At 53.4% G+C, this 22,939-nt stretch overlaps 11 protein-coding genes across 11 annotated transcripts; 3 read left to right on the top strand and 8 right to left on the bottom strand.

The window, feature by feature from the left end:
- Positions 1 to 695: 695 nt before the first annotated feature.
- M421DRAFT_92066 (uncharacterized protein) lies at positions 696 to 1,538 on the bottom strand (the record flags this gene model as incomplete). Its single annotated transcript, XM_033598004.1, has 2 exons — positions 696 to 1,125; positions 1,177 to 1,538. 2 exons carry the CDS (start codon positions 1,536 to 1,538, stop codon positions 696 to 698), a joined length of 792 nt encoding a protein of 263 aa, XP_033449195.1.
- A 321-nt stretch (positions 1,539 to 1,859) lies between these two features.
- Positions 1,860 to 2,797, bottom strand: M421DRAFT_143250 (uncharacterized protein). The gene has a single exon (XM_033587502.1). The coding sequence runs from the start codon at positions 2,598 to 2,600 to the stop codon at positions 2,109 to 2,111; it is 492 nt and encodes a 163-aa protein (XP_033449194.1). The 5' UTR covers positions 2,601 to 2,797; the 3' UTR covers positions 1,860 to 2,108.
- A 2,625-nt stretch (positions 2,798 to 5,422) lies between these two features.
- Positions 5,423 to 7,692, bottom strand: M421DRAFT_420175 (cystathionine gamma-synthase). Its single transcript, XM_033592380.1, has 4 exons — positions 7,510 to 7,692; positions 7,363 to 7,457; positions 5,813 to 7,316; positions 5,423 to 5,759 (listed from the first exon to the last, which is right to left on the bottom strand). Exons 1-4 carry the CDS (start codon positions 7,579 to 7,581, stop codon positions 5,637 to 5,639), a joined length of 1,794 nt encoding a protein of 597 aa, XP_033449193.1. The 5' UTR covers positions 7,582 to 7,692; the 3' UTR covers positions 5,423 to 5,636.
- A 133-nt stretch (positions 7,693 to 7,825) lies between these two features.
- M421DRAFT_420173 (uncharacterized protein) lies at positions 7,826 to 8,834 on the top strand. Its single transcript, XM_033592379.1, has 2 exons — positions 7,826 to 8,097; positions 8,147 to 8,834. Exons 1-2 carry the CDS (start codon positions 7,846 to 7,848, stop codon positions 8,786 to 8,788), a joined length of 894 nt encoding a protein of 297 aa, XP_033449192.1. The 5' UTR covers positions 7,826 to 7,845; the 3' UTR covers positions 8,789 to 8,834.
- A 47-nt stretch (positions 8,835 to 8,881) lies between these two features.
- On the bottom strand, positions 8,882 to 9,989 carry M421DRAFT_143175 (uncharacterized protein). The gene has a single exon (XM_033587499.1). It carries the CDS (start codon positions 9,600 to 9,602, stop codon positions 9,189 to 9,191), a length of 414 nt encoding a protein of 137 aa, XP_033449191.1. The 5' UTR covers positions 9,603 to 9,989; the 3' UTR covers positions 8,882 to 9,188.
- Positions 9,990 to 10,981: 992 nt separating this feature from the next.
- Positions 10,982 to 12,160, bottom strand: M421DRAFT_420170 (uncharacterized protein). Its single transcript, XM_033592378.1, has 2 exons — positions 11,996 to 12,160; positions 10,982 to 11,945 (listed from the first exon to the last, which is right to left on the bottom strand). Exons 1-2 carry the CDS (start codon positions 12,135 to 12,137, stop codon positions 11,080 to 11,082), a joined length of 1,008 nt encoding a protein of 335 aa, XP_033449190.1. The 5' UTR covers positions 12,138 to 12,160; the 3' UTR covers positions 10,982 to 11,079.
- Positions 12,161 to 12,327: 167 nt separating this feature from the next.
- Positions 12,328 to 14,176, bottom strand: M421DRAFT_420169 (putative mitochondrial carrier protein). The gene is made up of 2 exons (XM_033592377.1): positions 13,852 to 14,176; positions 12,328 to 13,744 (listed from the first exon to the last, which is right to left on the bottom strand). Exons 1-2 carry the CDS (start codon positions 13,967 to 13,969, stop codon positions 12,576 to 12,578), a joined length of 1,287 nt encoding a protein of 428 aa, XP_033449189.1. The 5' UTR covers positions 13,970 to 14,176; the 3' UTR covers positions 12,328 to 12,575.
- Positions 14,177 to 14,479: 303 nt separating this feature from the next.
- M421DRAFT_92060 (uncharacterized protein) lies at positions 14,480 to 16,176 on the top strand (the record flags this gene model as incomplete). Its single annotated transcript, XM_033598003.1, has 2 exons — positions 14,480 to 14,905; positions 14,953 to 16,176. 2 exons carry the CDS (start codon positions 14,480 to 14,482, stop codon positions 16,174 to 16,176), a joined length of 1,650 nt encoding a protein of 549 aa, XP_033449188.1.
- A 264-nt stretch (positions 16,177 to 16,440) lies between these two features.
- On the top strand, positions 16,441 to 17,776 carry M421DRAFT_92059 (uncharacterized protein; the record flags this gene model as incomplete). The annotated part of the gene is made up of 2 exons (XM_033598002.1): positions 16,441 to 16,490; positions 16,546 to 17,776. The coding sequence occupies 2 exons, from the start codon at positions 16,441 to 16,443 to the stop codon at positions 17,774 to 17,776; spliced, it is 1,281 nt and encodes a 426-aa protein (XP_033449187.1).
- A 143-nt stretch (positions 17,777 to 17,919) lies between these two features.
- On the bottom strand, positions 17,920 to 19,347 carry M421DRAFT_420166 (uncharacterized protein). Its single transcript, XM_033592376.1, has one exon. It carries the CDS (start codon positions 19,034 to 19,036, stop codon positions 18,017 to 18,019), a length of 1,020 nt encoding a protein of 339 aa, XP_033449186.1. The 5' UTR covers positions 19,037 to 19,347; the 3' UTR covers positions 17,920 to 18,016.
- A 177-nt stretch (positions 19,348 to 19,524) lies between these two features.
- M421DRAFT_420165 (uncharacterized protein) lies at positions 19,525 to 22,820 on the bottom strand. The gene is made up of 2 exons (XM_033592375.1): positions 22,680 to 22,820; positions 19,525 to 22,627 (listed from the first exon to the last, which is right to left on the bottom strand). Exons 1-2 carry the CDS (start codon positions 22,758 to 22,760, stop codon positions 19,616 to 19,618), a joined length of 3,093 nt encoding a protein of 1,030 aa, XP_033449185.1. The 5' UTR covers positions 22,761 to 22,820; the 3' UTR covers positions 19,525 to 19,615.
- Positions 22,821 to 22,939: the final 119 nt, after the last annotated feature.

Here is a 22,939-nt window from a genome sequence, read left to right as displayed (position 1 = left end):
GTGGCCTTGCGAACCGACCAGGTCAATCCCGTTGGCTGCGTAAACGCCGCGGAACGGCCAAGGATGTTGTTGCTTTGAAAAGCGGTTCAAGTATGATGTAACGGCTGTCACATGGAAGTCTGTCAAACATGCTGACAGGATTGTTTCAACACATGAACAATTGTCAGGACTTTTGACGCCTATCCAGAACCAGTCCAAGCTGACGGGAAAGACAGGTTCCGCAAGTCGGGGTATGGTCGAAGATGAGAAAATTCGACCTGGACTGAATGCCGAAATACGGCGTTTGAACACGTGCTGATGTTGCCGATTCGATTATAATAAAAAATATACGCCAGTGAGAGGGATGATGGATTCCCAGGGTATTAGTCCGCCGAAAACTTGCTCCTTCACATCCTCCCGCACTTATCCACCGAACGTGCCCTTATGCAAGCGAGTTGTTTCTTTGGGAACCGTGCTTCAATACACTCCTAAGTCCTGAGCAGTTTCGCTCGCTCTGGGAACCAGGACTTAAACGCGCCCATCCAAACGGCCTCGGATAGAGATGGTGTGCATGTGTGCAGAGAATGTCCAACGAACGAATGACCATACCCAGCTTTGAAACGCCATGCTATGCAGATGATGGAGAGACTTGCGACCTCCGAAAGAACGCTATACACCGCGAGTTGTAGGAAGATCCATTGTCGAGTCCGGAGTCATCATCTCGACATGTTCGATACTTCTGATGGTCTGCGAGCCTTGCACTTGTCATGCTGCATATGGCCCTTCATAGCAGTGGTGCGTGTGAACTCTGCGTGGCATCTCGGACACTGGCTCTTCGTCGCGGTTCCTGACTTCTCACGCTGGTGCCGTAGGAGATTGCTAAATGTTGAAAATTGTCGGCCGTTACATCCATGTTCAAAGCATTGCGGCTTTGGTCGTGAATTCAGAACACGCGGCATTACAGAGCCGTTCTGATTACTCGGAGACGAGGAGAGCGCAGGAATGTTGCTGTCCGGTGGTGGTGGAATGCCCCGGGGATGGTCATATGCAGAATATGCGGCAGGTGTTGATGAGGGTGGGTAAATAGTTGGAAGGGACACGCGATAGTCGTTCATGCCGTATGTATTTGGTGGGTACAAGGCTGGTCTGTTTCAAACTTAGCTTCTGCGTGCTATCGACACTACCAATCGCGCTTACGGTGGATAGGCTGAGGGGCTATTCTCCATGCTTTGGCTCGGTAGGTTGCTATGAGGCGCAGGGTATGAGTATCCCCCCGCACTAGAACTTTGTCGCACCGACTCCAATGGTTGCTGTTGATAGCTACGATGAGAATAAGACGGATGCTGCGGCTGATACGGCGGTAGCACACTTTGCTCCTCCTTCATCCTTTGCTGCGGTTCGTACTGATGTCCTGGGCTAGGCGCATACGATGGAGTATAGCCTCCGGATGTTGATGATCTGGAGTCTGAATAGCCTTGCTGGCTCGCTGGTGGGTAGCCTGATGAGTAGGACGACTGCGAGGAACCGTAGTGGTTCATACCGTATTGAGAATGCGGCATAGTGTATCCTAGTGTGCTTTGCTTGTGAGTCAGAATGTCTACACCCAGCGGCCACAATGGAACTTACCTCATCCCTTGGACTTCGAGCGACTGTTTGCGCAACTTCTCGGAATTAATGACAGGACCTGGTGTCCACCTATTGCGTTCAGGGATTTCTCTAGATACTTTGTGATCGCGTGACAAGGTAGAGCGTTGTCGTGAGGTCGATCTTGAATTCCGAGTTCGATGTGAAGGAGTTGCGTTACAGCCTTTTAGGGTCTACTTGCAGACGATGAGTCGCTGAAAAGTGAAAGTGACAATGCGTAGGATTAGGATTTCTGACGATCAGTCGCCAATGGATTGTACCTCCGCTTAAGAGTCTTGAGGTTTTGTGGACTGTGCCCAGTAGGGGGAGGCTGATGGAGTCCTAGGTTGCGATAACCCACAAAACTTTGGTGGGGCACAGGCAGAGGTGTGGCACGGTGCGGACGGTCACTCCTTGATCGAGGTTTTCCGATGGATGGTAGGGAAGGTCTGGCTCGCTACAATTCTGAAGTCTTGTAAGATGGGGAAAGCCTCGTTTTGTCAAAACTAAGGGGATGGTCGGGTCACCACCGAGATGATAGCAACGCATGTATTGGGACTGCTGAGTGGGGCTAACGTACTGTTTTCTGACTGGACGTGGGCGGCCTTTAGCTGCTTATCAAGCTTGATGCGTGAAGAACGTGAGGCAGACTTGTGCTCTTGGATCTGATATCTGAATGTGGTCTGTATCCATACATGGGGGATACCAATATTTACGGGTATGGAACATCTGAGCCTCGAACAGTCGCAGTTCGACAGAATTGCGCCTTCCCGGGTTTGCGGCTGGGGACTGGTCAGAGCCTCGCAGGATTCACACCCCAGCGAGGACATTGCCAAGCGCCCCGACCGTTTCCCTAGGACGTACCCATGCCTGTGTACCCGGACCGTTACCCTGACTTCAGGGAAGTGACGGGCGCTTGTACTTGACGACAAGGTCGGCCACATCCTCAATAGCAAGCGCTGTATGCTTGATGCAAAAGCGGACGTTGCCGCGTGCATAGCAAGGAAACCCACAGAGGTGCCGGTGGGCGACTAAGGCTGTCCCCGGCTACGGCGCTGGCAAGCCGCAACGGTGGCTGTTGATAGTCCTGGCAGGTGCATCTACTTCCATGCAAGCGTTGGTGGCGGCAAAGGGCTGCCGCGCATGGAGGAAAAGCTATGCCGACTTTGGCTTGGTGTGTCAAACGGGACTGTCAGGCATCGAAGCGTTAAACCAGGATAGTATACGACGGAAGAAAACATGGGGCCTGGTGGGTGGAGGTGACGATTCGGAAGAGGCGTGGCGCGTGCAATTTCCATCTCCTTCCGCTTAGAAGCCTCGTCGGGGAACGCTGGCAATCTGAGCCCCGGGACAGCTTACAGATTGACTCTAAGACTGTTGTAGACCAAGAAAAATGGCGTGTTATGCTGTGCTGCCTGTGCACAGCTCCCTCGGTCCAGCCAGCGAAATATCTCGCGTCGAAGAAGCCCCGGGAAGCACGTGCTGTCAATCAGACACGGGCCGAAGGCATTGTTTCAGCGGCCAGGGCCGCCAGCGCCGCGCGGCAGCTTCTGGAAATCGCATCGAACTTGCGAAGTGGCTGTCGCGGTGTGCCACCACAGATGGCGTCAGTCAGGGTGTGAGGTGATTGTGATCCAAGATGCATGATGCCAACACGGCTAATCTCCGCCGCCCCTTCAAGGGTACTCCGGTACTCGACCTCTTCACATCGCTGTGGAGACGGATGTGAGGTTCGATGCCCGGGTTCGTGGTCGATGCTGGGAGTACCCGTCGAGATGTTGCGCTGCTAGCGACTGTTATGTTACGCTGAATTGCGGTTGCTACTCGAACCCTCTTTACCTGTCTTAATTGCGGATACTCATTCGCTCTTTACGGAGCTCTTGACAGGAACGTGAGGCGCCGAGCAGGTTCCTCGTTTTGAAGCGCACTGCGTCACCGCGCCGCAGAGAAGTAGCTCAAGCACACCTGGTCTGCATGCACATGACATACACGAGAATTTGCTCGCGTTGATTGGCTGTATAGCCGCGAGGTTGACGGAAGATTCGCGGGAAAACTCGCGAAACTTACCATCCGACCGGCAACGTCCGTCGCCCATCGATACCAAGATCGCACAGAGTCCACAATGACACCACAGGACGATCGGAACTTCTACAAACTCTGCTCTGAATAGGCTGCCGTGCATCAGCCACAGCTACACACCATGTGCTGAGCTCCTGGGTGCACTTTGTCGATCCCATGTCTAATGAGGCAAACATCTAAAGTTTCCACTACAGTCAAGCGTTGCAATCTTGCGTGCACGATAACATCTTTGCTAGCGGCACGAACTTGTTGTTTCGTCAGGAACCATTAGAGGGAGGTCCCCGAGAGACGAGGCGCAAATTTTGTCGCACCCGTCTCTAGGGAAATTGATTCAATGAACACATTACCTGGGCATCGAGACCTGATTGGGAGGCCTGATGGCTCGTAAATCTCTACAACGGGTAACGTTAACGACAGCCAGATGGCAAGGTCGGGACTTGGGAAGCTGATGCGAACAAGGGTTGTGCTTGCCACGACCGAAATGTCAAGCAGGCAGCCGCAAACGGGCCGTTGTCGCAGGGAGCACCAGGCGGGAGCTTTGACTCGAGATGAGCCTGTCCGCAACTACGAAGGTTGCCCTGGACCGCTACAACTACGAGTCAGTGTTCGGTATTCGGCAAGCTACTCTTCGTCAAGACTGCCAAGGACTGGAAATTAGCAGCGCCTTCCCCGATATTGCCTTTTGTTGCCCCAACGATGAGAATCTCTGGCGAGGCTTGACCTCGCAGATTTCCCAGCATATCCCAGTCCTACACCACGACTAAGAAAATGCCATCGCAAAAGGCGGGGGGAGCTTGGGCTGCCGCACTCCCGTTCACCTGGTAAGTATGGATGTCTGTCAGGATAGGTTTTATATCACCTGCAGAGGCACACGTGAGCGCGGCTCGACGCACAAAGTAGCAAATTGCTGCACGTGTTGAAATGCGCTCAAGCAGGGGGACGATCACACCGACCTTGTAGGGGTAATTCTTATAATGCAAGACAGGGTTATCCTAAGTTACTGCTTACTTGACGCATCACAATGGTCTGTTGTCTTCTGCCACACGAATCTCGACCTTCCTCAGTTCAAATCGCTGAACTGACGTCGCTGCCCCTCCACTACTTCGCCTACACAACACAGTAATGCGAAGCGCCAGAGCAACAACACACGCAACCGAAGTGCAATTCAGGTGCGCCAAGCCGAATACGCGTCACTCATAAGATCATAACAAGCCACAATATGGAAGTATCGGTTGGCGCTTCGGAAACGCACATTACCCCAGGGGTATTCTTGGCATAGGAGCGAAGGACGCATTGACGAACGTGCAAACTTCAACTCCTGACCACGATGCAGTCGTACAATCAATATCAAATCGAATCTGATTTCAAAGCTGAAGTACCGCCTTGGATCTCGCCATCGCGCTTGAGAAGGAGAGGGGCAGCCCGAAGGTCATATTTACCGCTCAACCTAAAGATACCATGAAAGATCACATCTAATCTAATTAATCGACGCAACGTCACCAAATAATAGCCACGTCCTTTCACCGATTACAACTTAAGCCTTGATTCGACGCCGCCAGCTACAAGCTGATTGGCTGGGTCCCCAAAGCCGACCTCAAGCTCATCGGAAGGATCGATCCACTCACAACCTTACCTCACCACTAGACACGGCATACTGCATGTGAGTGCCTCTGATGAGACACGTCCGTGCACTTCACAGCTGTTCTTGCCAACACTACACATTCTACTCCTAGATAGCAGTCGTAAAATGTACAAACAGTATAAACAAGATTAGCATCTATCTGCCTGTAGAACTTAGTGTTGCTGTTGAGATGTGAATGCTAACTGAGTAGCTCATCGGAGACGCTTAGGTGCAGTACAAATTCCATCCCCGGGTCTCGCACGGATGCGGGCACACGCTACAAGCCGTCTAGTTCTGCGCCTACTAATATGCAGGCACGTAACTTTGTCAAGGACTATGACTGCTCCACCTTGTCCATCGCGTCCAATGCCCTCTTGAACGTATCAATCAGCTTACTCGTCTCCTCCAGTCCAACACTGAAGCGAATCAGGTCAGCTTCGACGCCCCACTTCGCAGCCTGCGCGATAGTTAGCACGATTCAAAACGTTTTGATCAAAGTCCACGACTTACCCAGTCCAACTCGCCATAGTGTGCCAGGATGACATAGGGACTACTCAGCGTGAAGTTGGTGCCCAGACTGGGTCCCTTGACGGTATCAAGACTGTCGAAGAACGCAACAGCATCTGCCATGGTGTAGAATGTCGCAGACAACAGCCCACCATATCCACCTTTAGGATTCCTGCACTTCTCGTAGAACTCCCTTGTCGGACTCGTCTTAGGATAATTGACCTGCTTGACCCGCGGATGCGCACTGAGCACGTCGCAAATCGCCTCGGCATTCAAGCCAATGCGCTCAATTCTCGACACAAAGTCGCGGCTATTGCGCTCGAGGAAAATGGAGTCTTCACACCAGTGGTTGTCTTCGTAGTCTTCTGTCCACCGCTGCTTGAGTAGCGCGTAATTCTGCGCTTTCGGATTGAGAACTAGACCGCCGCCCATGACGTTGCTGTCACCGCTGAAGACTTTGGTTAGGCTGCTGACGACCACGTCGGCGTACGGGAGCACATTGACGTTGATGAAGTTGCCAATTGTTTCGTCGACGACGACACAGAAGTCGTATTTCTCCGCGAGCTTGTGTATGCGCTGCAAATCGGGACTGCGGAGGAGTGGGTTGCCAGGGAATTCTGTGAAGAGGGCGAGGTACTTCTCGCCGCTCTCGAGGCGGTTCTCCAGATCATCCAGCTCTTCGCTTGAGCCGTAGCCGTAGAAGAGCGATCCGGGCCCGAACTTCTCTGTGATCTTTAATGTGTCGATGTATGGGAAGCCGTAGACGATGGCCTTGCGTTCTCCTTTGACTGCGAGCAGATTCCTGTGTGTGTTGAAGATAGCGCTCATTCCAGTCGGGTAGAGGTAGACATCGTCCTCGGAGAAGTCAGCACCGCGTGTGCGCTCAGAGTCGGCATCAAGGGAGAGTGCTTCGGCCAGTGCAACGTCCGCAGTAAGCGAGCCGGCGATGCGGCGGCGCACAGCAAGTTTAGCGTTCTTGGTCATGGACAGATCTAGGTTGCGACCAAATCTCTGCTCAACAAACTGTGTAAGAGTCTCGGCATCTTGTTGAACAGCCGGAGCATCGAGGTCGACCGAAGCTTTCTTGTTCTGATATCGACGAGGTCCTTTGCACATGCGAGCTGGTGCCTCGTTGATCTTTTCAGCGTCCACTAAAAGGCCCTTCTCAAACAAGTGGTGACAGTACTCCGCTCTCCTGCTCGACACACCGTCTCCTGAGTGCTGCCAGAACTGCTTTGCAACCTTGAAAAGATCCAGCGGGTACAATACGGCGGAGATTTTGGGCGAGATGGCGTTCATCTGTTCGGCACGTTGCGACTCGAGTGCTGGTATCAAGTCCATAATCCTCACCTGCGAAGTGTCTTGGTCCGCAGCGATCCTGATGATAAAATCCCGACATCTCGACGCAGTGCAATGTGTTGGGAAGAGCATCGCGCCTTCTCCTTCTCTCCCATGTTTCTGCAATATGTCCGTAGCAAAGCTTTGGATCTGTTTGTGTATGAAGAACCTTCAATGGTCAGTCAAAGGTCGTTATTGTCTTTGCCACCACGTACCTGGGATACCCAGTCTTCATCTTGCTGATCACCCAGTCTTCACCTTCTTCGTAGCCTACATTCGCTCTCCACGTAGGTAATGAGACACTGACAGCCTGGCGTATTCAGCATTTGTTCAAACTCATGTAATGCCTGGTGTTGACTCACGTGCTCAGTCATAGGAGGCAGACTCTCCCCCACCTCAACATCGTTCTCATTCTCAATCATCATAGGCGCCATGCTGGCAAAGGTAATATGTATAATCTAGGGATATGGTAGGATGCAGAAGAAATGGCCTCGTATATGCAATAGTGGAGGCAATGACTGTTTTGACAGCAATGACACTTCGTGCTCCAGGATGAATTACCAAGTCCCGCTAGCTCCGAGGTCGGCAGTTGCGACATTTAGAAATTTAAGGTTATCGATAAGGAAGGCGCCAGGGTCTCAGGATGGGTACTCACTTTCAGAAGACAACAAACACCAGTGACACCATTGACCGTGGAGATGGACAGCCTCACGCCGTCTGACCTCTTTTCGCCTTCAAAAGCTCGGCAGCAGCGTGCAAGAGCTCAGGACTGGGCACACATCGAATCATGGCTGTCGTATAAGTATGCCGGGCGCACAATGCCTGCCTTTGAGCGCAATGAGGAGACACTTAAAGTGTTGCGCGAGCTGTCAATGGCGAATGAGAGGGCGGATGAAGAGCGCGCAGTCCTAGAGAGGGTAGAGCGGGAGGCTTTGAAAGAGCTTGACGAGGTATGAAGTCTGTACAACCGGTGCAGCGCTGCATAGGCTCACCAGGTAGGTAACCACCAACCCAAATGGTGCTCATATCCTCTCTACGCTCCGCGCAAACCTCACGCCCGAGGGATCAACGGCTCTTGCTGCGCTCGCCTCTACCACGATCGCTCTTTCGACACCAACAGCAGACCCGCAAACCCTCGCCCACGCCCTGATCTCGTACACAGCTACAACGCAGAACCTCACAAACCAGCTCACGCACATCCAGGACCTGCAAAAATACCTCTCAAAACAACATGCTCTATTGCGTGCACAGCTCCACGAGTTACAAACCGACCCCTTGTTCTCCGCCCCAGCCTCTCTCCAGCGCCAGACAATCGAGCAAACACGGCAGACTAAGCATCTGCGCTCCAAGATTCGGGAGGCAGAGTCGCAGCTCTCCTCTCTCCAATCAAGCCATGCGCGTGCTATGACGCCCGGATCGAAGAACATAGCGACTGTAGAGGCGATCACGGATATGCTGGAACAGCAGCGCGCATCGGAAGAGTTGAGGGAGAGAGTGCAAGCACTGGAAGAGGAGGTCGAACAGTTCGGGGGACTGCCGGCTGATTTGACAGCGGCGCGAAAGGAGGTGGGACGTTTGGAGGTCAGGTGCGATGAGGTGAGGAGGAGGAGAGATGAATTATTTGAAGAGCTGGTGGGTTGACTAGACGCGAGCAAGAGGTCAAAAAAGGGCAATTACAAATTGGCGCCGAATTAGTTTGATGCTTTTGCGTACTACACATTATGACTTTAATACCTTACAAATCGCTCTCAACGCCTTGCCTATCACCGACTGCAACCCAAGGGTGCTCCAGCAGCTCCTCTGCTGAAGGCCGCTCCACCGGATCGTACGCTAGGATATCCCGGATGAGTTGACAGACGATGGTCGCCTCATCGTCATCAATGTCAGGATGCTTGATCTTCGCAAACTGATCCTCGAGCACCTTATGAGGTTCAACCCCATCCGAGGAGTCGTGCTTTCGGATGGCATTCTGCCTCTCCTTCGTGATCCAGTCCGGTCATGGGCGTATCTTGTCGTTCATCTGAGCAAGATGGTCGTCATCTCACTTGTCTAACTGGATTCCAAAGCTCGCCACCACAAACAGCGGCTCGCCTGTAAGGAATTCGTAGAGTAGACATCCGAGTGCCCAGATGTCGATGCCGGTGCCAAATAACGGTTGTTGTCCGAGAATCAGTTCGGGACTGCAGAGGCCGGCTGATGTGGCTGTGGCTCTTGGTGAATTGGAGCGGAAAATGGCTGCGAAAGCTGCGAAAGCCGCGAAAGCTGTTACTTGTGCTCGTTTGTAAAAATCAATTGGCTCACCAGCTCCGAAGTTTGACACCTTCACGCAGAGATCTCCACCAAGTCTCACGTGGTCGTGCAGCCTCTGTCTCAGATACATGTTGCAGGATGCACATTTGTCAATCTTCTCGTCGAGTCTCTGCATAAGTACCGCCGTCTCGGCTTCGTTCTGCATGAGGTCGAGATCCGTCGTTACGAAGAGCAGATTGCCGGGCCGTACGTCGCTTTACACTATATCATTCTTGTGCAGAAATAGTAATCCCTTTAGAGTATAAAGGATAATCTTCTTTACCGTCCTCACGCGGTAACACGATATGCTGTATCTCGTTTTTAGCTTGTTCTCCGGCAGGTCGTCTACCAGCAGCGTTGCCAACGGGACGTATACAGCTACGGTAAGGGTCAATTGCCGTAACCTACGGCAATTATAGCCAACCGTAGCGTCCTGAAACCTACGTAGCATGTGTGACATACGGATAGTAGGCGTAGATAGCCGTAATTGGCGTAGTACTGCAGTATTGCTGTGCACGTTACAATGCTGAAATGCAAAAACAATTAAAAAGTGCGTAGGTACCTAAGGTAGGGTGTGATTTGAATTTGTAAAAGAACAAAGTAACGCTAGTGTTACTGCTATAAAGGTAGGCATTAGCACAAAAGAGCTAACAGCCTCCATTTCTTGGTTTAACCAACGTACCTCACGGGCGAGTGGCCGGCCCGGGCGAGTGAGCCCGAGTCTATGCGTTCCAGTTGCCACTTCCTTCTCACCTCCGGAATAGGGCTCAGATTAGGATTCTTGGCTGGCCTTACCGCTTCGATGTTGCGAAGGACCCTGTACGGTGACATGATTGTGTAATTGATAATAAGGTTGAAGACCAGCATAGCAAGGCTACGGATACGTGACAGCGCGTCCTTGCGGTCGGATTCGTTCTTAAGCTTTGGCCTCTCAAAGGCCGCATGGAAGGCGCGGCCGGGGGCAGCGAGGTCGCGTGCGCACTAGTAGATAAGGAATTCGACGTACTCGTTGGGCTTCTAGGATCCTCTGTCTGAAGCGGTGGGACGATCGTACTTTGAAGTTGCCATACAGTCCATGGCTGCGTATATGGCCGTAGCGAGTTCGACCAGGGCGGTCTTATCGTCTGCGGATATGATGTCGATGGGCTTGTTGGGTTCTAGTGGCATATGGTCTCGCAGCTTCATCCAACGTTCGAGAAAGATAGGCTTGAGAATGAAGTCAGAGATTTCTTTGCTAGACTCAAGACCAAGCTTTGTTGTGACGTCGTCCCATTTGTAAGGAAACTGGGCAGCCCCAACGCCCGCCGGGATTGGTGTTGGTGAGGGTGTTAGAGGTGTCATCGCAAGCTCCTGGGGATTGGCAGCTGTCTAAGAGTTGACTTGTCGAGGCGGAAGACAGCAGAGTGGTGGCATGATTGTAGCCCAGTGAGTTTGTATAGAGGATATGGCGTAGGCTGGCCTTGTAGACTGGATGCGCCTGCGAGCGGTGAGGTAAGTGACTGTAAGTGAAGTTTGGATGTGAGAGAGAGGGCGCGGTAGAGGTGAGTAAAAAATGCTCTTATTGGTTACTCCGTGGAATCGAAATGTGCCAAACGCCTTCGCCATGCAAAACAATCTCTTTCGCTGGTACGCAGAGCAGAGCTTCAGAACGCGAATTCGCCTTTATCGCGCCTCGGCCCAAGTCCTCTATCAATGCCATCCTTCAGCGAGTCCCAGTCCACGCCATCTGCCCTACGACCGCGTGTGTCCTGGTCCTTGGCCACATCAGAGAGCCTGCCTATAACGATCCGGCGCATCATGACTGTGTCCTCCGCATTACGGTATGTCCTGCCCTTGCCCTTGGTCAAGAACTCCTCGATGAAGTTTTCTTCTTCGTCGCTGAAGGGCAAGCTCACGAGCTCCATTGCTTTTTCCTCTCTCGAGTACACCTCCTCGCCCACCCCGTTGTTCCATACACTCTTCTCCAATGTCTGTTCAATCAAGATCTCGAGGAGGGGCTTCTGCTCATACTCGGGGCGAGTGTGAACCCAGTAGTACGTCTCTGTGATATTGCGGTGTGAGAGGTACTTGGCGAACTCGCTCCTGACCTTCTGGTCCTCTAGCGGTGGCTTGACACAGTTATAGTAGGCCAACGGCAGCACCTCGTCCTGCTCGCCCTTCTGCACGTTCACCGTATTCAGTCTCTCCCTGCCCTCCAGAAGTGTGAGCATAATTTCGTCTGGAAATGTTGGTATGATGCTGGGGTGCGTAAGGCTGCCAACGGCGGTTGCGAGCTCAAGGCGATCGAGAGCCCACAGCCCTTCAATGAAGGTCCAGAAGCGCTTCTCGAGATGTACATCGCGGGCAAATGCGGCGGCAAGCTCGTCGTCCTCGTGATGCTGCGGCGATAAGTCCTTGAGCAGGTAGAAGATCAAGCAATGCTTGTTGTGCAATGTGGTTTCGGCGGAGACGATGCGCTGGTGGAGGTCGTGAAGCTGCTGTGGTGTCTTGGGGGGATAAGCTTTGCGCCCTGGGGTATTGTCAGTAAGCAGTGCCTGTCAGAGCTGTAGCAGCGCATACCCTTGATCTTCAGAAGACCTAGCAGCCGCTCGAAGAAAGTCTGGCCGCCGAGCGCATGCTGGTATTCTTGGATTTGCTGTACCAGGCCGTCTGTGTAGGTGAGGCCCTGAAAGACAGCATCAAAGTCTTCAACGTCAAGCATTGTAACTAGTTGAGGGAAGAGAGGTAGAAGTTATGAAGTAACCAAGTTCGCGCAACGCTTCGCTGACGCGTTTGCTCGTCGCGGCAATGATGACCCCACTAGCGCGAAATGCAATTGCCTCAAGGTCCGAGGTTGGAACTTTTGTACAGCTCAAGGACAAGTCAATTGCAGCGGAAATTGCACATAGGTACGGGTGGAAAATATAGGTACATCAATTATGTGCGATGCGTTTCATCGCTATAATACATGCGCCAGTATATACAAACGCGCTGGTATCAATACATCGTCGTAGGCCGCTCTTTGCCCAAACTCGCCAATAACGCCGTGACATGCCATGCTACTGCAATGCAAAATGTGTCGAACCAATCTCCAGGTCCCAAAGAGGGGTATGCGCCGAATCTAAGATGTGTGTAAAGGTCTCCTGCCGTATGTACTATCCTATCGATCTTGTGTCCTCTCGAGGTGCTTGCGTTCGTTGACGTCGTTGAAGACTTTCTTGCCCAGCTCGTAGCAGCTGATCATGATCGCACATGCGGGAGCGATTTTTAGTGATCTAGCGGCCCATCCTTTGAACAGTCCAGACATGCCCTGCTCTTTGTAAATGTGCATGAGGAAACGGGGCATTGACTGGTCCTCTGGGCGCATTGTATCCGCGGCATCTTTGGCTGCCTTGCCTGCGTGTCGTACAATCTGCTGTCGTGTCTTGCCAACATCGAATGGTGTAGTGACGAAGGCTGCAACACCACCTGAGGCAGCGCCAGCAAGGAAACTGTCAACGATGGTGTCTGTTGGATTCTCTCGGCTTCTTGACCGGCTGCGTCGCTGGATCTTCTCCTCGCCGCGGCCCATGCGAAACTCGAACCCATCGTTCCTGGCCTCGGCTCGGCCTCGCGCGTCGGTGAGAGCATTCCGTGTAGCTTCATAGCCCCACCAATAGATAGCAGAGAAGGGTACGTCACGCCAGAGTGTTAGTGTGAGACCACGCCACAGACTCAGGATACCCTGTGAGCCCACCATCTCTTTCAGGCCGTCCATCGTCTCACGGAAGTGTCCTGCAGCAGTGGCCGTGTGGTTTGCTGCCTGCATCCTGGTCCTGAACATTTCGATGGGGCTCACGGTGATGGCAGCCATTGTGCGTGCGGTTGCACCTGCTACCAAGGGAATGTATGCGTCTGACACGATCTTGCGGAAGGGCGAGGCTTGTGCTGTGCGTAGCCAGTCGTAGCCTGCAAAGTAGATGACGTTGGCCGGTACTGCCATGACCAGTGTGGGTGACAGTCCTCGCCATAATGTTCTTGGGCCTTCGTTCTGGGCAATCTTTCGCAGTCCGTCCCAGGTGCTGTTGATGGTTCTCCGCTCCACCTCTTCCACGGCGCAATTCAAATCGGCTGGATTTATGGAAGCCATCGTCGGTCCGGCGACGCAGAAGGGTGCCTTGTTGTTCATCCAGAACACCTCCCTGCAGCATGCTGATATGCCGATGTTTGGTGGCATGTCGCGGAACTGTGTGAGCGTGGAGCCATTGAAGCCACGAGGTGAATGTGAGGAAGCTTTTACTGTTGTTTCTTGTGATTGTAGACGGACGCGGACTACATCGAGGGGCGTGACTGTTCTACGTCAGTAAAGGTTCATGACAGGCAGCAGCGGACACCGTGTTGGACACAGCTCGTTGATGCTGCACAATTGATAAAGAGACTGTAAAGCATGGACTTACCGAGCAGCGATGTCAGAATACTCCCAGACACGGCCGAGAGCATCTTCTGGGAGAGCGACACCTCTTCGGCACTTTGGATGACGTCCACATCCTCGGCCCGCTGGGTGGCCATTGCCATCGTTGCAGCTGGGTGCTGTGGATGGCCGTGTTACCTCGGGTCGATACGAGGCGTACTATGAGGGTCGTAAGGGCGCAGAAAGGCGGGCGTGTTCATTCTCCACGGGTGGTGATAAAGTGGTGACGATGCGCTGAAGGGCGGCGATGGGCCGTGGAGCTAGAAGCATCATCGGCTCAAAAAATGGCTGTCATTGCAGTCGGATCCGCGGTCGGACTAAACTGAAGTGGGGCCGGCTTATCAGATGAGAACGCGTCTGTGGCGCGCTTGCTCGCCTTCGCCTTCGTCATCGGTGTGACTTGTCAATCTCAATGCATCGCTAATTCACCGCACGACGCCGCACGACGCCGCACGACGACGCATAGACAAACAACAACACGCCCTGTAGATATGTATTCCTGTTAGACCCTTTGAAACCCCGCACTGTGTATATCCACTTTCCTGTACGTGGACCCAGCGATATCGGATTGTTGTGCGCTTAGAAGCGGGACGCCACATTTGGACATTGAAATCATGGACCCCCAGAGCGAGACCACGAGCACTGAGGCTGAACTTGAATCGTTCCGCCAGAGATGGAGGGAAGAAGTCTCGGCCCGAGCCAAGGGCAACGCGCCTGCGACAGCTGCACCAACGAGGGCTACAGGTCCATCAGTCAGCAAGCCCCATGCAGCCAAGGGACCTGCACCAGACGCAGCATCCCACGCCCATGCACACCAGCGAGGCATAGAAGACACAGATGAAGTCACTCCGTATGTTCATCAAGACTTGGGTGAAAAGCAGCATGGTCGAAGACTGGATGAAACCAGCGGTCAGACTGCCGCTATTACTTCTGCAAACACACAGCCGGAAACTGCATTAGATCATTATGAGAAAGCTGTTGAGCGTGAGACGGAAGGAAACCTGGGAGAAAGTGTTGCGTTGTACAGGAAAGCTTTCAAGGTAGGAGCCATGAAGCACATCTACGGACGCAGTCTGACAATCCACAGCTCGATGATGGCGTGCATGAGAAGTACAAGGCCAAGCACTTCCCACCTTCGTTCTTCAAGAATAGGCCCAAGCCCCAACCGCAGGCGCACAGTACCTCAGCTGCAGGCGCAGCTTCATCGACAACATCGAAACCACAAGATCCGAACTCCTCAAATGCGCCGGCAACAGTACCCAATACCGCCCATCACTCCCTACATGGTCTCCCGCCTTCCTTACAACTTCTGCTCGGAGGATTCTCTGGTCTGTCAATCACCGGAGACGCACCGCCAACGGATCTGTCTCCAGCCCCACCATGCCCAATAGCGACTGTTCCAGAGGAAATAATTGTGCAGATATTGGAGCATCTTGCTATCCAAGATCTGGCAGCATTCGTTCGCCTTGCCCAAGTCTGCAAACGCCTTGCATATCTTGTCAATACTGAGGACCAAGTCTGGAAACGCCTGGCTCTGGGCAACGAGTACGGCTTCGCAGCTATGCACTACTCTTACACCTGCCAACTCGACGGCCAACCGCTTGGCGATGATGATGAGGGCGGTTTCACCTTGGGGGATAGCTCTGATAATGAGGCCGACGTCCCTATGACCCCTCCTCCCTCTGTGGCCATCACCCAAATGCTCGTCCCTTCGTCGTACCCCACATACCGTACCCTTTTCCATCGACGCCCACGTATCCGGTTCAATGGTTGCTACATCAGCACGGTCAACTACCAGCGCGCTGGTGCAGCAAGTACGATGAGCTTGACATGGGGCTCACCCATTCACATCGTCACATACTACCGCTATCTCCGCTTTCTCCGAGACGGCACTTGTATCTCACTTCTCACGACTTCTGAGCCCGCCGATGTTGTGCCATACCTTTACATCGAACACATGCATAGGAACCACGGTAGTCTCCCATCCGCGCCAATGAAGGACGCACTTCTAGGTCGTTGGCGCCTCACAGGGCCTGAAATGCCCGGCGTCGCAGACGGAGAGCAGGAAGGCGCGCTGATCATCGAAACGGCAGGCGCGACACCGAAGTACTTCAACAAGATGATCCTCAATGTCAGCACCGCCGGTCGCCAGACTAAGAACAATAGATTGACCTGGCAGGGCTACTGGAGCTACAATCGCCTGACGGACGACTGGGGCGAGTTTGGTCTCAAGAACGACAGACCGTTCTACTGGAGTAGAGTTAAGAGCTACGGTATGGCCTGGGATGAAGGTGGAAGGAAGGATCTCTAGAAAGAAGGGCTGCACCGACAATACAACCATTAATCTCACACGACTGTTTACAACACTGCGAGCAGGCAGGGCACCTGCAGAAAGAAGAGTCTCTTTTCTCTCACCTTGAACTTGCAACTTAGTAAAATGACGTGTAAACAACCTTGACTCTCTTACCAAGCTCTCCTGCGCAACCAGCGAGCAATTTGTTGCCTTCTCATCTATCAAGCCAACTCGTGGGCAACTCTGACATCAACGCTTCCTCAACGCTACCTTTCCAGGACCATGACAGTTTCCAAGTCAGGCGGTGCTTCTAAGAAGCTGGGTCCGATCAGGTACGATACATCTAGGCAGCGTTTTCTTCATCAGGAGATGACTAACACCCTCCAGTACCGGCAGTAAGATCGTCCGCTTCGATGTCCCGAACCTCACTCGCCGCTTCACGGTGCATGAGGACGTCATATGCCGCACTTCCAAAGTCTTCAAGGCTCGTTTCCAGCAGCGGCGGAAGGAACTCACAGCAGATTGCTCCATATGCTTTGACGACCTCAACGCGGTAGTTCAAGAAATCAGCTTTTGCGATACGTGCGGCCAGAACTTCCATGAAGACTGTACCAAAAAATGGACAGCGGACCGGATCCGAACCTATCAGCAAGCGACCTGTCCTATGTGCTGTGGGGCATGGGCAAACAAGAGCTTGTCGGATCTCGAGCGCTTGCGGATTGATCAGGAGCTCGACGGTCAGGCGGTCCAGTCCTACCTTGACTGGCTCTACTCCAGAACGGTCAGGATCGATGTCTCAATCTCCCGCACTGGCGATGCTTTCAATCTCGCCCTACTAAGGTGCTGGAAGGTCAGCAGCGCTGTGCAAGATACAACGTTTCGAGATGCCATCATCGCCACTTTCTTCACTGAGGCAAAGACTCACTTCTGGAACGAGAGCATCGAGTTCGCATTCGGCGACAAAGAGAAGCTGGCTGCAGATATGAGGAACTTTGTTGTTGAAGTTTTCATGACCAGGATGGAGTCGGGTTGGTTCGAGGGTCAGAGTGACGAATGGCCAAAAGCGTTCGTAAAAGCACTGGCGGACAAGAGCTTGGAGAGGGCACTGGCTAACAAGAAAGACTTCGAAGACCTGAAGGCGATGTATATGGGTACTGATACGGAGGATCGCGAGGCCTCAATAGTCGCGGAGGAGAAGAAGTCTAATCACGCAGCCGAGGAACCCGACGATTCCATCTACGGTAAAAGCACCCCCTTCAAGCGCCAGATTTACAAGAGGAAGCGTCCACCTTCCCACCTAGATGCAGAACTTGAGGCCTTGCGAGCTGCTCGCGAAGCGGATGAAGACGATTCCAGGAAGAAGAAGGGAAGTGCTGATGTTGTCGACAGGACAGCGAACAATGACAGCCGCATCAATAATGTTCCACCTCCCAACTCTATTCTGGCAAATCCACTCGTCTTGAGGAGGACAAGCAATGCGTTCTACCCCACACCACAATGGCGAAGATGGGGGAGATGTGTTCGAAAACACCGAGCGGCCATTTCGATGCTGCCCGCCAACATGCTCGCATTTCTAACAGGCGGTCGACCTGTAACCGTGCCCTTTCGGCCACTATAGGCGTTTGCATTGTCCATGAGAGGCCCACATACTCCAGAAAAGGCCGACTTTGCACCGGCCAATGAGGGTCCAGGTTTCTGATTGATGTACACATTATAAAGCTCTGTTTGGTTCGATCAGATATGCGAGCTGATACGGACATACCCAATACTTGAATTTATGGCGTTTACTGATATCTGAAAATAGCCACACTTTAGGCTATATGATGTTTCTTTCACGATGTCCTACTCTCTGAACTCTTCAAATCATGTTCCCCGCCTCATAACCCGGCTGCGGCAGCGTCTCGTTCACCGCGAAATTCCCATAATAATCCACCTCCTTCCTCTTCTTCCCCATACACGCCTCCAGGTCCCGACTCACAAAGATCTCCATGCCCCCACTTTGCTCCAACCCCTTCCTCTCACTACTCAGCTTGTACCCCACGCCTGCGCCCGGCGCCAACCCTGGACTGCTCACCGCGCTCGCCCTCAGTCCGCCTAATCTGCCCTGCGCCTTCTGCAATATCCCCAACCACTTGGGCTCGGCATACTTCTTCAGCACGTCCTCAACCTCGAACAGATCTCCCATCGTCAGCGCGTACACCTTGCCGCTCCTGTACTTCCAGAAGAACAAGACGCTCAGCTCGATGCCCTCGACGCGCCCCATCCGGGCCAGAATCTCGTCCATGGCCTTGCAGAAGTCGTCCGTCATGCGCACGTAGTCGTCCATGCGCTGCTGCGCGCTCGCGGCTTTGGTCAGCGTGTAATTCCACTCGACATAGAAGCGGACGTGCGTCGCGCAGGCGAGCAGCGGCAGCTTGAGGATGTGCGGCGAGTAGTCGAAGAGGTCGTTTTGGAATTTCGTGTTGCGCAGTTCCGCGTGCAGCGTGAGTTGGCTTCTACCCCAGTACAGTTTCAGGACTTCGTCGCGCAGCTTCTTGTTGATGAGGAGGAGCGCTGGGTGCAGGCGTAAGGAGCCGGGCACTTTTGATCCGTAGCCGATGATGGAGTGGCGCCAGGGCTCTGCGGCGTGCATTTCTGCGCCCCAAAGGCAGGTGTGTAGCTCTGTGCGCGCATTTTCCGTCGGCGGCAAGAGGTGGGTGAAGATCTGGGCTCGCAGCTCTGTGGGCAGGCGCAGGAGAGATGAGCTGAACGTGCTGGGTGTCAAGTCGAGGAGCAGTTCTAGTTCGCGGTAGAGTTGGGATTGGCGATTTTGGTACGAGGTTGGTGAGCTGACGGACAGGACGGAGAGCTTTCTGTTGACGATGGTGGTAGATGACATGCTTTTGGTGGAGATGGGGTTGTCGGGAATTGCTGGATCTTCAACGGGCTCAATGCTGGAAGTGGATGCGCTGAATACTTGATGCTGGAGTGCCCCGAAATGATATTAGGTATATTATTATTCGATAAAAATAGAGAATATAGAACGAAAAGAGGCAAGGAATGAACAGCTGAAGGGCCGAGGGAAGACCATTATTGAAGCTGGGGCAAATTGCGGACAGGGCTCCGTTGTGCGAAATAGGAGGCTATTCGCATGCATGCGCCATGATGTGGAACGCGTCCGAGTCAGGGTGAAGCGCCATCTGAGTTTCGAAGGCAGGGACGTGCCCCCTATTCTTTGAGGCTGATTCGGATGGAGGTGGAGCGCCGCATCACGTGCCCACCGACTGTCGTTTCAGGTTGCCGCTGGAACGTCTTCATCACCAGGGCCTTGTTGCAAAGGCCTTTGTAAGACGTGTCTGGTCTGGTGAAGAAGAAACATTGCGCACTGACGTTTGTAAAGTAGAATTCGCATGCCGTGAAATGCGCTTTGTATTGTGCATTTGGGTACATACATTCAGAACAGCTTTGTACAGATATCTTACCGCCCTCCAACCACAGGCGTCGCACTCCTTACGTGGCCTTCGATGTACAATGTGACGTACTTCTTGCTTGGCCAACCACCCCATTCTTCCACGCTGTCGATCTGGGCCTTGATGAGCTGCTTGATCTCTTCAGGTGCTTTGGGCCGAGTGTCGAGCCCTTCTTCGAGCCACCCACTGGTAGCAGCCCTCAATGCTACGAGTGTGCGGAATAGCATATCGCTGCCGCCGTGTTGCGCTCGCGCTCGCGCTATCACTTCAACGTTATGCTTCGTGAGCCACGTGGAGAACGAGTACAGCCCTTCGTAATCACGTAGAACGCCGAGCGCGCGAACATACACGTGAAGCTCTGCGGGCCCTGGGATATGTGGTGGAATGCTGGTCAAGTGGGCCGGCACCTCGAGATCTACGTGAGCGCCAACGAGATGATGGAACAGAGTACGGAGACGATAGGATCGGCCGGTGAGGAAGTTGCGTCCCTGGCTGAATGAGAACTTCCCGCGATGCACAGCCTGTGCAGCATATCTGGTGGCTGTGCAAGCAAGGTTGAACATATCTCCTTCCACATCGACATGAACTGATGCCAGCGTATCCAGAAGCCTGATCACAATGTTGTACTGGACATCCGTGATGCCTGTCTGGCTGTCTTTCTCGTGATGGAGCGAGTTGCTCCCGAACCTACTGAATACGACTCTCTCCATGAACGCACACCATATCGGCTGGTAGCGCGGCTTATAGTGTAGGAGTAAGGCGTATGCATACTCTAAGAGGTAGTTTTCGTTAAACATGAACTCCCGAATGTGTTGTTCCGGAGCCAAGAACGTTGTCTTGGTTGAGATTCCTTTTGTAGGCTGACCGAAGCGGCAGAGAAATCGAAAGAATGCAGCCAAAAAGTAGTCGGGAACGTTGTGGATCTTGCTGGTTTCATCATGTGGCCCGGCAAGTAGACAGCCAACACCACCATCGAAATCGCCCCTGGCCTTATCCAAGAGCTTGAACATAGTAGCGAAGTCCGGGTGCGTTTCCAACAAGAAGGCCAAGAGTCTCCCAGTAGGCCGCATGTTTTTGGCCGTCATGCGATGGTACAGTTGCTCGTACGTGGGTACAGCTTCACGTAGGTAGACGTTGTGCAACGGCGAGGTTGGCTCGGACAGGACCTCTTTCATGTCTCCTGGAAGCAACGTTCGTGCCTGATCCTCCGGGCTATCAGGTGTTTCTTGAGATCCGTCGAGATGCATGCCTTGATGAAGCTCGCCGTCCCCCTTTCGTGGAAACTCCATGTAGTACAACTTCTCGAACATAGCAAGGTAGATATCCTCATGTGTGCGATCATCTGACGCTTCGTGTGCAAGAAAAGCTGCCCAGGCCTCTCGTCTGGTTCTAGTAGTCCGTATGCGCGCAGCCCACAGTCGATGAGTGCGGTCGCCTCGATATTCAGACCGAAGGAGCGCTCGCGTCTGAATGGTGGGACTCAAGTCAGTATCCCATCCGGCGTACACCTCGGCGACTTTCTCCCAGCTACGTGCAGCATAGCCGGATTCAAACATGCGATGTAAGATCTTCGAAGCTCGCGAAGCGCCATAATCGTAACTTTTATCCTCATCCATCGCTGTCCGACTTTCAGTCCATGGTGGCCAGGAAGGCCCTTTCAGCTCAGCCCAGTCTCTCTCTTGTTCGGTCTTCGCGTGCGTGAGCTGGATACGCGCAATTGCTCGAAACCCAGTCCGTGTAACAGCAATTGGTGGGTCGTACCCGGCCATGAACTGTAGGATCAGGAACTGCGCGTCTTCCTGGTGTCGAGACGCTATCATGGGTCGGATAGATGAAGGTAATGAGAGCAGAGAGAGCAAGTTGTTGCAGAAGGGGGTGACCTGAGCCGAGTCACGAGGTCCAGAATTTGTCGTTCTGCTGGTATCGAAAATCTTTGCAGCCTTGTCCAGGAAGACTGTAGAGATCCATGGCAAAGACTCGGGCCATATCCTGCGCGCATGACGTAAAACTCTTACGACTAAAGTCTTAAGAGTACACCAGCCTATCTGCTCCGAGTCCAGTCTTGAGGAGATATGACTGAGGACGGCACCGAGCGCATACCTTCTGATGTGCTCACGACGGAGGAACAGCAAGACCAGGAAGAACGGGGGCGGGGCGGCACCACGCAGGAATATCCTAGCAGCGGTATTGGGGTTTTTGTCCAAAAGAGACAATGCCCATGACTGTACCACCTCTTGTGTCAAACCTTCACGCTGAAGAAGATTGTGTTCGTGCGGCGTGCAAAGAAATGGTGTATCTTCGGTAGCCGCTGCAGTGAGATGACTGAGGTATCTCGCCAGTATTGTGCGCAAGGAGGTCGAGGTCGCAGAATCTTGGGCGGCAGTGGGTGATGGCAAAGAGTATCGGTCTGTCCACCTGTGGCCGCCTGTTGGCGTGCGCTCGGGGCTGTTGTGCGCCGCTTCTATCTTCCTTGGCAGCTTTGAGAAGTAGAGGGCTCGGGCATCAGTCTGGATGCCGTCGAGAACAGTCGTTGTCTGATTGCGCCGATATGCCTTTTCTTGATTGCGACTCCTCTGTGCCTTGAACGGAGTGCGCATGCGCGAGCGATAGGGGTCCTCTTTGGGCGTCGATCCCTGATGTGCTGAGCCTGACTCGGCCGCTGATTTTGCTCCTTCTCCAGCAACAAAATCAAAGATGCCTGTCTCGTCTGTAGCAGCCTCTCGGTGCGTGTGCAGGAACGAGCTGTCACTTTCCACATTGTTCCCAGGGCCAAGGGGTGTCGCTTCCTCTTCAAAGAACTCAAAGTTATCCTCTTCTCCATCTGTGGCGCGTTCATCCGCTGCGGCCTGTTCAGAGAATCTGGTCGAAAGCTTCGATATGCTGTCATGGAGAGAAATCGGTGTGCCGAGCGTTCGCAGAGCTACAGGTCGACGATCTTGGCGGTGGAGTGCTGCGTGGCATGTCAGGGAGAGGCTCAGATTCGCTGTGTGTCGCAGGTGAGTGAGTCTGGGTGCAGGTTGCTGGCATATCAGGTCAGCGTTACGGTGTCTTAGACTGGCGAGCGAGACCAACCCATTGCCCTGCGAGGCGCGCCGAGGGCCGAAGGAGGCGACATGGGCTACCTGGGGCTGCCAGGGAGAGAATTAGGGGCATTCATCGACAGATTTGACCGTGACAGAGGCGCGTAGAGGTCGGTTGTAGCGCGAGGGGGATGGACTGGGAAATTTGATGGAAGCTCGAAGCCATCCATGGATGGTTTGCCGAGGTTGCACCGAAGCAGAGCCAGGGCGTGGAGCAGTCGCCTGGCAGACACGGGGTGAACGCGGCTGTCT

Source organism: Didymella exigua (assembly GCF_010094145.1).
Source record: "Didymella exigua CBS 183.55 unplaced genomic scaffold M421scaffold_12, whole genome shotgun sequence".
Classification (NCBI taxonomy): domain Eukaryota; kingdom Fungi; phylum Ascomycota; class Dothideomycetes; order Pleosporales; family Didymellaceae; genus Didymella; species Didymella exigua.
Note: the sequence above shows the minus strand (reverse complement) of the source record. Positions and strands in the feature narration are given on the sequence as shown.

Coding starts and splice junctions, on each gene's coding strand:
- M421DRAFT_143250 (XM_033587502.1), bottom strand. CDS start 2,600: ATGCACGCGGCAACGTCCGCTTTTGCATCAAGCATACAGCGCTTGCTA.
- M421DRAFT_420175 (XM_033592380.1), bottom strand. CDS start 7,581: ATGGCGCCTATGATGATTGAGAATGAGAACGATGTTGAGGTGGGGGAG. Junction 7,458..7,509: donor TGCCTCCTATGACTGAGCAC/GTGAGTCAACAC, acceptor TGAATACGCCAG/GCTGTCAGTGTCTCATTACC. Junction 5,760..5,812: donor ACTATGGCGAGTTGGACTGG/GTAAGTCGTGGA, acceptor ACTATCGCGCAG/GCTGCGAAGTGGGGCGTCGA.
- M421DRAFT_420173 (XM_033592379.1), top strand. CDS start 7,846: ATGGACAGCCTCACGCCGTCTGACCTCTTTTCGCCTTCAAAAGCTCGG. Junction 8,098..8,146: donor CTTTGAAAGAGCTTGACGAG/GTATGAAGTCTG, acceptor CTCACCAGGTAG/GTAACCACCAACCCAAATGG.
- M421DRAFT_143175 (XM_033587499.1), bottom strand. CDS start 9,602: ATGCAGAACGAAGCCGAGACGGCGGTACTTATGCAGAGACTCGACGAG.
- M421DRAFT_420170 (XM_033592378.1), bottom strand. CDS start 12,137: ATGCTTGACGTTGAAGACTTTGATGCTGTCTTTCAGGGCCTCACCTAC. Junction 11,946..11,995: donor AGGTCTTCTGAAGATCAAGG/GTATGCGCTGCT, acceptor ACAATACCCCAG/GGCGCAAAGCTTATCCCCCC.
- M421DRAFT_420169 (XM_033592377.1), bottom strand. CDS start 13,969: ATGGCAATGGCCACCCAGCGGGCCGAGGATGTGGACGTCATCCAAAGT. Junction 13,745..13,851: donor TATTCTGACATCGCTGCTCG/GTAAGTCCATGC, acceptor GACGTAGAACAG/TCACGCCCCTCGATGTAGTC.
- M421DRAFT_420166 (XM_033592376.1), bottom strand. CDS start 19,036: ATGTCATCTACCACCATCGTCAACAGAAAGCTCTCCGTCCTGTCCGTC.
- M421DRAFT_420165 (XM_033592375.1), bottom strand. CDS start 22,760: ATGCCCCTAATTCTCTCCCTGGCAGCCCCAGGTAGCCCATGTCGCCTC. Junction 22,628..22,679: donor CGCGCCTCGCAGGGCAATGG/GTTGGTCTCGCT, acceptor CTGATATGCCAG/CAACCTGCACCCAGACTCAC.